This window comes from Vidua chalybeata, chromosome 7, assembly GCF_026979565.1.
Source record: "Vidua chalybeata isolate OUT-0048 chromosome 7, bVidCha1 merged haplotype, whole genome shotgun sequence".
Classification (NCBI taxonomy): domain Eukaryota; kingdom Metazoa; phylum Chordata; class Aves; order Passeriformes; family Viduidae; genus Vidua; species Vidua chalybeata.
The window spans coordinates 23,878,455-23,890,835 of NC_071536.1; the positions used below are offsets into that span (position 1 = coordinate 23,878,455).

At 50.5% G+C, this 12,381-nt stretch overlaps 1 protein-coding gene across 5 annotated transcripts in view; it reads left to right on the plus strand.

The window, feature by feature from the left end:
* The window catches only part of TNS1 (tensin 1), a 62,264-nt gene extending 54,514 nt beyond the window's left edge, over window positions 1–7,750 (plus strand). For all 5 annotated transcript variants that reach the window (XM_053947361.1, XM_053947364.1, XM_053947362.1 and 2 more), the window contains 7 exons: window positions 309–401; window positions 1,058–1,135; window positions 1,238–1,309; window positions 1,389–1,557; window positions 1,828–1,896; window positions 2,243–2,275; window positions 3,301–7,750. In XM_053947361.1, the coding sequence (XP_053803336.1) occupies window positions 309–401; window positions 1,058–1,135; window positions 1,238–1,309; window positions 1,389–1,557; window positions 1,828–1,896; window positions 2,243–2,275; window positions 3,301–3,445 (659 nt within the window). In that variant the 3' untranslated portion in view covers window positions 3,446–7,750. The remainder of the gene's footprint in view (window positions 1–308; window positions 402–1,057; window positions 1,136–1,237; window positions 1,310–1,388; window positions 1,558–1,827; window positions 1,897–2,242; window positions 2,276–3,300) is intronic.
* Window positions 7,751–12,381: the final 4,631 nt, after the last annotated feature.

Sequence of the window (12,381 nt, forward strand, 5' to 3'; positions counted from 1 at the left end):
GATGTGGCAGGATCCCTGCCTCCCAGTGCACAGGGAAGCACCAGACATCCTCTGCCCTGAGCTGTGGAGGGCTCAGGAGCACCTACATCTTGGACTTTGGTGTAATAAAATAGATACAGCCTCTCCAGCCTACCAGCACTGTGGGGGAGTTTGGCTTGGGGTTGACCATGTGCAAAGGGACAGATTTGAGGAGGGTGTGTGTAGTTTAAGGGACCCGTCCCTTGAGCTGGAGCACTGGTTCCTTAATGGTACTGCATAGTAATAGGAGGAGGGTGGCTCTGGTGTGAAAACATCTCGTCTCTTCCCAGGAGACTTGACCAACGAGCTGGTGAGGCACTTCCTCATCGAGACTAGCTCACGAGGTGTGAAACTAAAAGGATGTCCCAACGAGCCTAATTTTGGTAAGTGCCCCCAGTGTGCTTCCCACATGTGGGGTTGGGTTGGGAGAGTCTTGCCTTTGCCATACTGTCAAAGCAGAACTGTCTGGGAGAGCCTGTTACTGCCTCTTTCCCTGTGTAACTGAATCCTGTGGGCATTTGGAGCCTCTGTGTTCATGCACACTCATGAGAGCACACAAACGTGCCTGTATGCATAGGTACATACCTTTCTACACACACATGTAGGACAGCCGATGCTGCTGGGAGGGTGGAGGGCAGGGGCTCCCCTTGTTCCATTCATTCCATGACTAATGTCGTCTGAGGAGCTGTATGAAGACCTTTGTTGCATTTTTTGTTCCTAAAGTGGCCCTGGCACCTCTGTCCCCTCCCTGAGCCGTCTGTGGAGGGCTACTTGGTGGTTTCAGTGAGAGGAATTTCCACACGTGGCATTAGGACTCACCTAAAAGCCTGCTTCCATCCACCCAGAGCAATGGTGACCTAATCAGGGAGAGCTGGAGTTTCTTATTCCTTTCCTTGGTTAATGGTTATCGTACTTTGAATTGTGTCGTTCCATAGCCCAATGATTTTGCGAGAGGATCATTGTATTAACCCAGCAGGTGCAAACAATTCTTCATCTGGCAACACTGGCCCTGTGCTGACCACCTTCCTTCTCTCCCCAGGCTGTCTCTCAGCACTGGTGTACCAGCACTCCATCACGCCCTTGGCCCTGCCCTGCAAGCTGGTCATTCCTGACAGAGGTAAGAACTAGGACCAGAAGGCTTTGCATCTGTCCTCACAGCCTGCAGGGAGGGGGTAGGTTTCCAAGGAGGGAGCACCAGTAACCGTCCCATGTCTTCTAGATCCCATGGAGGAAAAGAAAGACTCTGCGTCAGCCACCAACTCAGCCACAGACCTCCTCAAACAGGGTGCAGGTGAGTTGAGAGGGGTTGTTCTGGTGTGAATTTGACTTGGAGTACTGCTTGACTCCATGTCTGCTGTCTCCCTTTCCAGCCTGCAATGTCCTCTTCATCAACTCAGTGGAGATGGAGTCTCTGACGGGCCCCCAGGCCATCTCGAAGGCTGTTGCTGAGACGCTGGTGGCTGACCCCACACCCACAGCTACCATTGTTCACTTCAAAGTCTCCGCACAAGGCATCACCTTAACGGACAACCAGAGGAAGTAAGAGCCTCCGTGGCCACCTCTCTGGCCAAAAGCCAGTGTTGGCTCATTCCCAAAACCAACAGGACTGTGATTCAGGAAGTGTGTTGGTGAAGGATGTCCCTGGGATGGCATCAACCTGGTCATGGACTTGGCTGGGTTTTGTCCTTGACTCTTGGAACACCCTATGGGAGACCTGTGGCAATGTCCCCTGGCCTGGTGGAGCTGGGTTGTAGTGAGACACAGTGGTGGAGCTTCCCTGGCCCTGATATTCCCCGCTTTGTGTTTCAGATTGTTCTTCCGAAGACACTACCCCCTCAATACCGTCACCTTCTGTGACTTGGACCCCCAGGAACGAAAGTGAGTGCCCTAACCTGGGGGGACCATGTGACCCCCCAGCCCTTTCACTCCTTTAGCCTCCTGGGATGCTTGGAGCAGGGTGTTTGCTTGCTCTCTCCTCTGCTCTTGCAGAGAGCAGGAATGCAAGGTCCTCTTGGATACTGTGGTGCAGTGCCAGCTTCTGGTGACTTTTTGGTGTCTCCAGGCACCTTCATGTTGAGGGAGAGGTGCATCATTTTTCCATAAAGCCAAGCCTGTACAAAGACAGGCTGGCCTTCCAGCATTGGTGTGGTGGCCCCCATCATGGCCCTGTCTCTCTGTGGGGTGCAGGAGGGACCATCTCTCACACCTTCTCTTCTCCTTGCAGGTGGACTAAAACTGATGGCAGTGGCCCAGCCAAGTAAGTACTTTCTGTGCTTCCCAGCAGATTCCTCCCAGCTGCTGTTGGGGTGGGTTCTGCCTGTGTTTGGGCATTGGCTGGGAGATGCCCTGTACAGGACATCCTGGCTGTGTTTGATATGGGCTCAGCTCCTCACTGCAGGAGTGTTTCACCCAAGCATGAGACCATAATCTTGGGGAGTCTGGATGCATCTTTTAGCCCCAAATTCCTGGTCAGAGCAGGCATGATTCTTGCTGAACTGACCAAACCGGAAACTCTCCCAGCATCGGGAGAGCTGGGGACTCATTGGGAACCAGCTTATGGAGCAGAGCTGGGGTTATGCTGATGGCATGTCAGCTACTGGTCATCTCTTCCCTTTCTTCCTGTCCTGACCCATGGGAGCACAGAGCTGTTGGCTGAGTCCATTTGCAGGGGCCAGCTCCCACTAATTTTAGCCATTGTGTGAGCGAAGGGGTTTTTATTAGGATGTCCAGCTGCTGGGATATTTCCCCTCCCCAATTAGAAATGCCGTAGCCTGGGCCTGTCTCACATTCTGTTCCCCCTGTATTTATAACTTGAGTTTGCACATTCTCATGAAAAAAAAAAAAATAAGGGACATTTTATTCATCAGGGGAGAGACAGACAGAAATAACCAGATGGTCTCATTCAGCTTCCTGTGTCCTTGCATGGCCTTCATCTCTTAGAGGGTCTACCCCAATGGCCTGCCCATCTCACCTCTGGCTTCGAGGCCAAACCAAGTCAATGCTGTGATCATCTGGAAGGTCCCTTCCTTGGGACGGACTTGGGAAGGGTGGCAGAGATGTTCAGAGCAAGGGCAGTTGGGTCAAGAAATGATTTAAACTTGGCCTTCAAAGAAACTGCGGCAAGGAGGAGATGGACCTTCATGCAGGCTGGTTTGGGATGTATCCCTCTGTGTTGTGAGAGATGGATGTTGAAGAGGGGAAGTGGGACAAAACCATGTTGGAGGAGGGTGGCGGTAATCTGTGCAGGAGCAATATTGAGGCTCTTGCCTTCTCCCCACACAGGCTCTTCGGCTTTGTGGCCAGGAAGCAAGGGAGCACCACAGACAACATCTGCCACCTCTTTGCTGAGCTGGACCCAGACCAGCCAGCTGCAGCCATCGTCAACTTTGTCTCCAGGGTCATGCTTGGCTCCGGCCAGAAGAGATGAGCCGGCACTGGCGGGTGATTCTTGAATTTTGGAGAAGGACTTGGAGCTGATCCGAGAAGGAGTGTGAGGAAGTGCATTGTGGGAGAGGGAAGTGAACTGGGGGGGGGAAAGGGTTGGAATTTTGGAGGAAAACAGCAAACAACAAAAAACCACCAACAAAACCCCTAAAAACTCAACACAAGCTAAACACACACGTAGAGGAACCAAAGCCACGCACCTACGAAAGAGAGCCACAAAGTCACGCCAGACAGGATGCATGTCCCATTGCAGGGAAGGGGACCAAAGCAAAGGCGGCAGTGAGGGGTGTGTTTCCAGCTTTCAGCATCACAGCCTCAAGTGGTGCCATCCATTTGGGACTGAATGTGGGACCATGACTGGTGTTTTCCATCTGGAAAAAAAGGCAACTGGCAAAACCCATGGAAGAAGCTTCATCCCAGCAGCTCCATCTGCTGTGTGTTTGAACTGACCCATAGGAGATAATGGCATGTACTGGGTCTATGGGACACCAGAGAAGATGCTCTCAGAAACCCTCCCTTGTCCAGCTGCAGAGGAGGGTCCTCACTGGTCCCTGTGCTTCCCCTAAAACCTGCTCACGATCTGGTAACTTGCTGGGGGAATGGGGAAATTGGTCCTGAACCTCCAGTCCCTGGGGAACTTGGCCATGGGCTGACCTTTGCTGACCCAGAGCCCAGCACCAGTCACAGGTGAGCCCACTGTGAGCCCACCTGGAGAAGGGGGGGTCACGCTGTTTCTCCACTTCCCCAGGGGTTCTTGTGCCTGTGAGGAGGTGTGGGGGTTCCTGCCACCCAGCGCCTGGGAAAGGTGGATACTCCCCAGGAACCTGGAGGATGCAGAAAGTGGCCTCCTCTCCCATCTTCCCCTTTTCCCTCCCATCACTAGTCCTCTTTGACAGTTTTCTCCTGCAGCCTGTCACATTCTCTTAAAAAAAGCAAAACAGAAAGGAAAGGAATAGTTGTAATAATAATAATAATGATTATAATAATAGCGGATGCTGGCACAGGTGGGTTCCCTGTGCAAAGCAGCAGACCCGTGGCTACCCCTATCTAGCTCTTTGGAGACACGCAAGCGGTTTTTAAATTGCATGGACATTCAAGTTGCACGAAAGGCAAACGACTACAAGTAACTCAGGCGCTTTTTTTTCTCCTTTTGTTTTGGAGGCCACGTTAAAAAAAACAAAGAAAAAGAAGGAAGAAAAAAAAAGTAAGGGACCTGCAGTGGCTGGGCAGCTTCGGCTCAGTGGGGAGGTAACAGGTCCTCTGAGAGCCACCCTGGTTGACGCATGTGTACCCCCTAAACCATCCAGTTCGAGGCTTTTGCCCCTGAAATGCACCATAGTTTTGCAGTGATTTCAGTGCTTTGGCTTTTCCCTTAGGTAGGTGAGGAGGGCAAGTTGGGTGGAGACAGGGGCAAAAGGCCCCTGTACCACTGCAGGGGGAGAGATCATGGTGGGGGTGCAGCAGGTGGAGGTCCTGGCCCTATGGTGCTGGGGAGGGGGCAGAGGATGTTTCGGTCACATGTGCAGGTTTAGGGCAGGGGGAATTGTCCATCTGGAGCTGTGGGGTCATTGCTGAGCCCTCTGCTGCAAATATTCCCCTGAGAGATTTTTTGGGCAAAGTTTTCAGTGCAAAGTGGCCCAGATAGTCTTTTGGGGACAAAAATAAGACACATAGCACTGCAGTCCCCTGGAGAGCTTGTCTCCTGTGGACCACCCTTGCCTTGATAGCTATATTATATATACAAGCTATACTGACAAAATACTGTAAGCTAATGAAATTTTAAGGAGGAAAAAAAAAAGGTTAAATTTACGCTCCAAAAATATTTATTTTTGCCATATCGCTTTCTGCGCATCATATCTCCCCCACTATATCCCCCCCTTTCCCCTGCCCTGGGGAAACACCTGCATGTTAAAAGAAAATCCAGAGCAAGGCAAAATACAGATGGGGGAAGAGGCGGGGGCCCCTGTGTCGGGGTGGCTGTGTGACCGGTGCGTGTGTGCGGGGTGTGTGTGTGTGTGTGTGTGTGGGTGGGGGGGAGTGAGCGGCGTGGGCCTCAGGCTGTACTGATGTACTGAAGTGTGAAAGGAGGGGTAGCAAGGAGTTGGTTGTGAGATGGTGGTGGGACAGGAGGTTCTGGGAGGGGGCTTTCCCCCTCCCCGGCTCCCTGGCCGCACAGATGCAGAGATCTTTTAATTTTTGATATTTCCAAAAAGTGATTCCCTCCTTCTGCGAAATTCAAGCGAGACAAGAGACGATCTCACCCGTAATCTCCTCACCCTGCCATTCACCCATCAGAGAAAACACTGTGTTTATAGATATATAAAGATATATTTTTGAAAGCCTCTATTTTTCAGACTTGGTTTTCTCACTGCTAAGAAAAGAGATTATAATAATGTAATTTTATTTTAATCTGCTGCCTTGGAAACTGGTGCTTGGAACTCCTATTTCTCTTTTTCTCCCCATACAAATGAAGCAGATCTAAGCACCCCAGAGATGTTGCATAGAAGCCAACCCCAGCAGATACCTGCCAATAGCATCACACTTGCTTCGGGCCCTGAGCCTCTCCCGGCTTCCCCACTAACCCACTAGCTGAAAATTTAGACTGTATCCAAATCTCAAACACTAACAAAATCATCTGATGATTGTATTATTTTTTTAACACACAGCTAATCACCTTCCAATGATGTAGCCGGGTGTTTATCAGCTCCCTTTAAAGGCACTTTTTTTCCCTTTAGCTCCTTTTTTAAAGGTTTTAAGGTGTAACAACCCTTTCTGTCCCCAGGAGAGACCATCAGCAGCATTTAGGACTGCCCAGGTCCTGGGCTGGTGGGGACCTAGTGTTGATATTTTTTCCTTATGAAAGGGACAGAAAATACTCTTTGGGTTTTTTTTTCCTTTTTTTTTTTTTTTTTTTAAAGTGCAGTCATACTATTTGAGATTCAAGCTTGCACGAGTTAAGTCCAGCATATGTTTCGTTGTAATCACACTGCCGTTGTCATCAGCCGGATGGTATCTCTCTCTCGCTCACATACATACACACACACACACACACACACAAACACACACATCCCTCCTTCCTGCACAAAGAACTGCATATATTCTTGCCAAAGATATCCTTAAAAACGCACTTTCCCCCATATATATATAGATAGATATATATTATTTTTTTTTCGTGTGTGTGTAAATTTATTGTACGTGTCCTTTTTGTGTCAGTTTGTTCTTTGGAGAAGCCCGTCCTGCCTTTGCTGTTGATATTGCTGTCTATTGGGAAATGCTCCCTGGGGAGGTAATTTGCTGTCTGTCCCGCTCAGTGGCACCTGCGATGCACAAAATGTGGGGTTCCCATTCAGTGGGGCTGCCTCTGGCTCTGCCCCTGGGGAACTATTTTGGGAGATGAACCATGTTATCAGCTGCTGATGGGATGTACCATTGCATGGCCTTCACCAGCCCCTCATCACCGCTGGAGACAGCAGGGCTCATGGTTTTGAGCAGAGTTTGGGGTTGCTCTGAATGCAACATTTGCTGGCTGCCTCCTGGTCAAATTACACATGGAAAACAAACCAGGCAGGGAGAAAAACCCAACCCAGCCTCTGGGCATTGATTTTTCAGTGAATTCAACCGCCTGAACCAAAGCGCAAAGTAAATCCCCACCCAGCAGGTCGGGCAGGTAAAGAAACCAGTTGCCCAAAAACCCCAGACAACAGCATCAACAAAAGGCAACCCTTCCCATTGGAGCAGGCAGGATGATCAGACAGCAAAGGAGCCCGCAGGGGCTTGTTTCATTTTGTTCGTTTGTTTTGCAAATTGCGAGGTTGGTTTGGGGTTACTATTTTTTTTTTTCTTTTCCTTAAAAAGGAAAAAAAAAAGAAAGAAAAAAGGAAGCAATATGACGTTTCTGTTAGCGGATCCTGTGCCGCCCTGTTATGCGTGGGGTTTTTTGTTGTTGTTGTTGTTGTTGTTGTTGTTGTTGTCTTTGTTACTTTGGGAATGTTACAGATTTATTTGCTAATCAGTGTTAACAAACAGTTTCAAACTTTTAGACTCGCCCATTTCTGTGTATTTATATAGATGGAAAAAAAACCCATTATATTTTGTATCTTTATGCCCATAATGTTGTCGTGCGTGTAAGGATGGCTTCGGTCGCACCATGTCCGTGTGTGAATGTCACTCCGCTGTTGTCTTCCCATTGTACAGATGTCGGATTCTTTGCAGTTCATTGTATTGCTTTATAAAGTGGTAAAAACAACAAAAAAAGAACCAGTTATATAAAATATACTGTTGCTTGGAATGCCAGCTTGGTGTTTGGATTGCTGGAAGTGTATCTTGAAATTTAAGGGAGCACAGGAATAAATGCTCTGGGTTTTTTGCACAGGGGGAAAAAAATCCAAAACACAAACCCATATGAAAAGCTGGTGGGTGGTGTTTTCTCTGGGCTGTTGTTCCCCCTGTTCCTCGATGGCAGACTGGGGCCCCCGGACAGACGCCGGGCGGTGGGTGTGGGAAGAAGGAGGGGTTGTGCTGCTGCTTGTCAGCCTCCAGCCGCAGCTTGTGTTCACCAGATGCTGGCTAACCAGACAGCCCCCAAACTTCCGACATGGCTCCAGCTCCGGCTTGGGCTTTTGTTTACCAGCAGGGATCTCTCTGGCTTGCCCTGCAGCCACTGGGTGCTCTTCAAGTCCTATTGCTTTTTCCCAGGTTGCCTTTAGGTGCTGTCTGTCCAGCCTTGGGCAACCCTTTTGGGTCCATCCCCCACAAGGGAACAGGATAGGATGATGCTTGTGTGGGGTCTTTGCCTTTGCTGAGGTGGCAGTTTGGGCTCTGCTCCCATTAAATCCCACTCCCTATGCCTTTCAGAGCCATCCTGCTCCCTTGTGCGTGGCAAAACTTCCCCCAAAGTCTCAAGCCAGGCTTTTCCAGCATTTGCAGAGCATTTCCCAGCATCTGTCAGAGCACTCAGCCCCTGGCTCTCTGGCTTCTCTCCTTCCCCTCCTTGCTGAGTTGGTGGCCAAGACCCAGCCCCCTGGATGGATTGAGTTTAATTATACAAGAAATGTCAGCCAGAGCAGCGGCAGTTTCTCTGGCGCCAGCACTGCTGTGGCTCAGATCCTCAGAGTTTCTCCTGGGGGCCGGCAGCACTAAAAATACCTCCTGCCTTTCTCTAAAATAGCTGCAGGGCGAGGGGCGGATTGCGGGGGACTGCTTGAGTGGGGACCCCGTGCTGTGGGGCTTGTGCCGGGAGGCAAAGGCAAGAGAGGTAAAAAAAGAAAGGGGCGGAGATGGAATGGTTTCGCTGAAATAGCTGTGGGGCTGTGGGTGGGCATCCAACCAACCAAGCGCCCTCCAAGCCAGGCTGCTCCACGGAACCTTGTGAAGTACCTGGCATCTGCCAGCCTTGGCCTCAGTTGTTCCTTTACCTGCAGGCAAGACAGGACCTGCAGCCTCCTCGCCCTTTCTGACACTGCAGGGATGGTATTTTCTTTCCAGCTTCTCTTAGTTTTGTTTCTTCCCTGATTCCTACTGGAATCCCCAGGGCCCAGCACCAGCCACTTTCCCATTCCTGTTGTTCCTGCCTAGCTGGGATGGCCACTGCTGAGTATTCCTGGGCAGGGAGGAGAGGCAGTGAGTGCCTGGCGAGGTGGCGCACACAGGCTATTTGTTGCAAGCCATAAACTGCCTCTCATTCCCACCCCCCGCCTTTTCTGCAGTTAATTCCCCATTTCCTTTCCAAAATTCCTCCGGAACTTCTGGTTTGTGTTTTTCCTCAACATGTTCTTATCTGCCACCCATTTCCCCTCGCCAGCTCTGACAGCACAGGCTTTTCAGGGTCTCTCACTTTGCAGATTGCTGCTGTACCCAGGCCAGGCTTGTGGTTCTGGCGTGACCATTGGGAAAAAAGGCAGGTCTCACCGGCTTCATGTTGCCCCTGTTGCATCTCCCCTCCTCTATTGAGTCCTCATGTTCAGGTTCCTAGATCAGTGTTTTTCTTGTTTCAGCCCCAGCTCTGGGGACCTGGGGCCATCCAGGGAGTGTTTCTTGTGGGGCTGTGAAAGGTGGCAAAGTTTCTCTCTCCTCTCTGCCTGCTGTTTCAAGAGAAAAGGATGGGTATGCTGCCAGACAGTCAAGAAACCCTGGGTTGAGAAACTGTGGTAGTGGGTTTGTTCCCCTCTCCCCCCATTATTTTTGGTTGACTAAACTATAAGCACCGCTCAGATCTGGAGCAAAACTAGGCTCATGGTGATGGGGATGGAGGGGTTTCATCTCCCTTCACTTCTTTTATTCTATCCCAGGCTTCTCAGCAGTGGTGGGTACCCTTCAGGAGCGTCCTCAAGGGAAACAAGAAAGTATGATACAATATGGCTTTTCCTGAGTATCATGTCTGGGCAAAGGCCAGGAACCAGACAAAAATTCCACAGGATGGGAAGGGTGGAGCAGACCTCATGTGGGCAAAAGCCACCCTGGGGCTGGTGTTACCTGTGCTCATGCTATGCCCTTGGGAGCAGAAATGTCTCCTTGTGAGCTTCAAACCCTGCTGTGGTGTCCAGAATGCTGCTGCTGAGTTACTGGTTCCCTGGGTGGCTCAGCCACTGCAATAGGGACACTGACACCGACTGATAGAAAGGCAAAGGGCCCCTTGCCCAACTGTCTGGGGTTCCTATGGCCACACAGATGGGGGCTGAGCAGCACCAGACCAGGAAGAGGGCTGCCATCCAAACCAGCAGGGCCTGGAGAAGTCCATCATAAGAAAAGGAGGTAAGAAAAGACAGCCCAGAAATGACTCTGGGGGCATCATCATCATCCCAGGGTGATGCTACTGCTCAGAGAAGGGCATCAACATGCAGCCTGTGGTGCAGGAATTACCCACTCTCCACGGCTGTGGACGTGAAAAGGCAACAGAAAGGAATTTGGGTTAAATATGGAAGAAAGAGGGACAAAGAAGAAAGGAAGTGAGAGTGACACTCGGGAATGGTTGATCTGGAGAGGGAAAGAAGACAAAACCCTCTATGTGATGGAGGGAGGGAGGGAGGGAGGGAAGAAGAGAGGGAGGGAAGAAGAGAGGGAGAGAGGGAGGAGAGGGGCTGGGCTGGTCTATCTTCAGAGCAGAGTGATTGGAGAAGGGTGATGGGTAGGACTGGGCTGTGCTTCTGCTTTGTGAGGTTCTGGCTCCATCTACAGGGATGTGTCTCCAAGTGATGGAGGCCTTGGACTGCTGCATGCCCAAGGCCGGGCAGGAGGTGATGGCTCCTCACCAGCAGCCAGCTTCTTCTGTGGCTCCTTTCCTAAGCACACCTCTGACTTGTGCTCCTGCTGCTCTGCTCTTATCTCACCTGTACAAACCCCGGACACATGGGTTTGTATAGGTGAGATAAGGAGATGTCCTGAGATGGAGAGATGCTCAGAGGCAGATGGGTTTGTACATCTCTGAGATAAAAGGGCTGGGAAGCCAGCCCGGTGGCTGCAGGATGCAAATGCAGTCAGGGCACTTTGAGCTGGTTGCAGAGCACTCACTCCCAGCACTGCTGGTCCCAGACTTGTGTGCTTTGCACAGCCTCTGCCAGAGCCTGCTTGCCTTTCACAAGAGTGCAGCCCAAAGACTGTCCCTGTGCAGGGCTTCAGAGCCAGCAACTTTTCCCACTCCATAGCAGTACCATGCAGCCTTGGCTCCCATAGAACCATGTAGTCCAAGCAAATCAGGCAGGCAGCCTAATTCAAAAGCTTAGATGAGTCAAAGAAGCACTTGACAGATCTCTTCTCCCTGGTTAGTTGATGCTCACCATGTCCAGTGGCATTCCCAGAGAAGGGCAATGAAGCTGGTGAAAGGTCTGGAGCACAAGTCCTAGGAGGAGCAGCTGAGGGAGCTGGGGATCTTTAGCCTGGAGATAGGAGGCTGAGGGAGGACCTTATCGTTCTCTACAACTACCAGAAAGGAGGCTATAGCCAGGTGGGGAGAAATCTCCTTCCCAGTTACAAGGGATAGGACAAGAGGAGATGGCCTCTAGTTGCCCCAGGGGAAGTTTAGATTGGATGTTGTGTAAAATTTCCTCACCAAAACGGTGGTCAGGCATTGGAAAGGCAGCCCAGAGCAGTGGCTGAGTCACCATCCAATGAGATATTTAAAAGGTGTGTAGATATGGCAGTTAGGGATATGGTTATGTGGTGGACTTGGCAGTTCTGGGTTAATGATTGGACTCAACGATCTAAGGATTTTAGGATCTTAGGATCATTTAGGATCCAACCTAAATGATTCTATGATTTTATGTCATTGTCCTTCCTTGGATGCCCCTTGTGCTGGCAGTTTTAGGCAGACATGAAGTAGTGACAAAGAATAGTCCAGGTGGTCCCAACATGCTACAGCCAGGCTAAAGAAAGCAAAGAGAGTCATGCAGGGATGTGAAACAATTTGTTCACAATCTCTGTGCCCCAGCACAGGACAAGAGTTGTTTTCTAACATGCTCAGTGGTTCTTCATTTACCACCTCATTAATGCTCTGCCTCATGTCTGCTTTCAGCTACCTCACAGACGGCCTCGAGCTGGCTGTACCCACATGTTCTTGGAACTGTCTGCCTCCTCATGCCTTGATGGTCACAGGGTGAGTCACACCCTCTTGCCTCTTGGCTGCCACCCCAAATTTGCCCTGTTCCTTTGCTTTAACCTCCCATCCTTACACAGAGCTCAGGCAGAAACAGGCATGAAGTTCATCTCCAGTCAAAACCAATCCTTTCTCACACATCACATCACCTGGGGCTAGGGGTATCACCGTGTCTTAATGACAGCTGTTCCCAGCAAAAGTTTCCCAGTCGAAGGCAGGGAAGAGAGCATTCAGTCACAAAATGGGAGTTATTCTTTTGGATTCCAGGCTCTCTCCTCTCCATGTCTGGGCCTGCCAGAGTGAAAGCACAGAGGAATGTGCCTCTGTCCTGA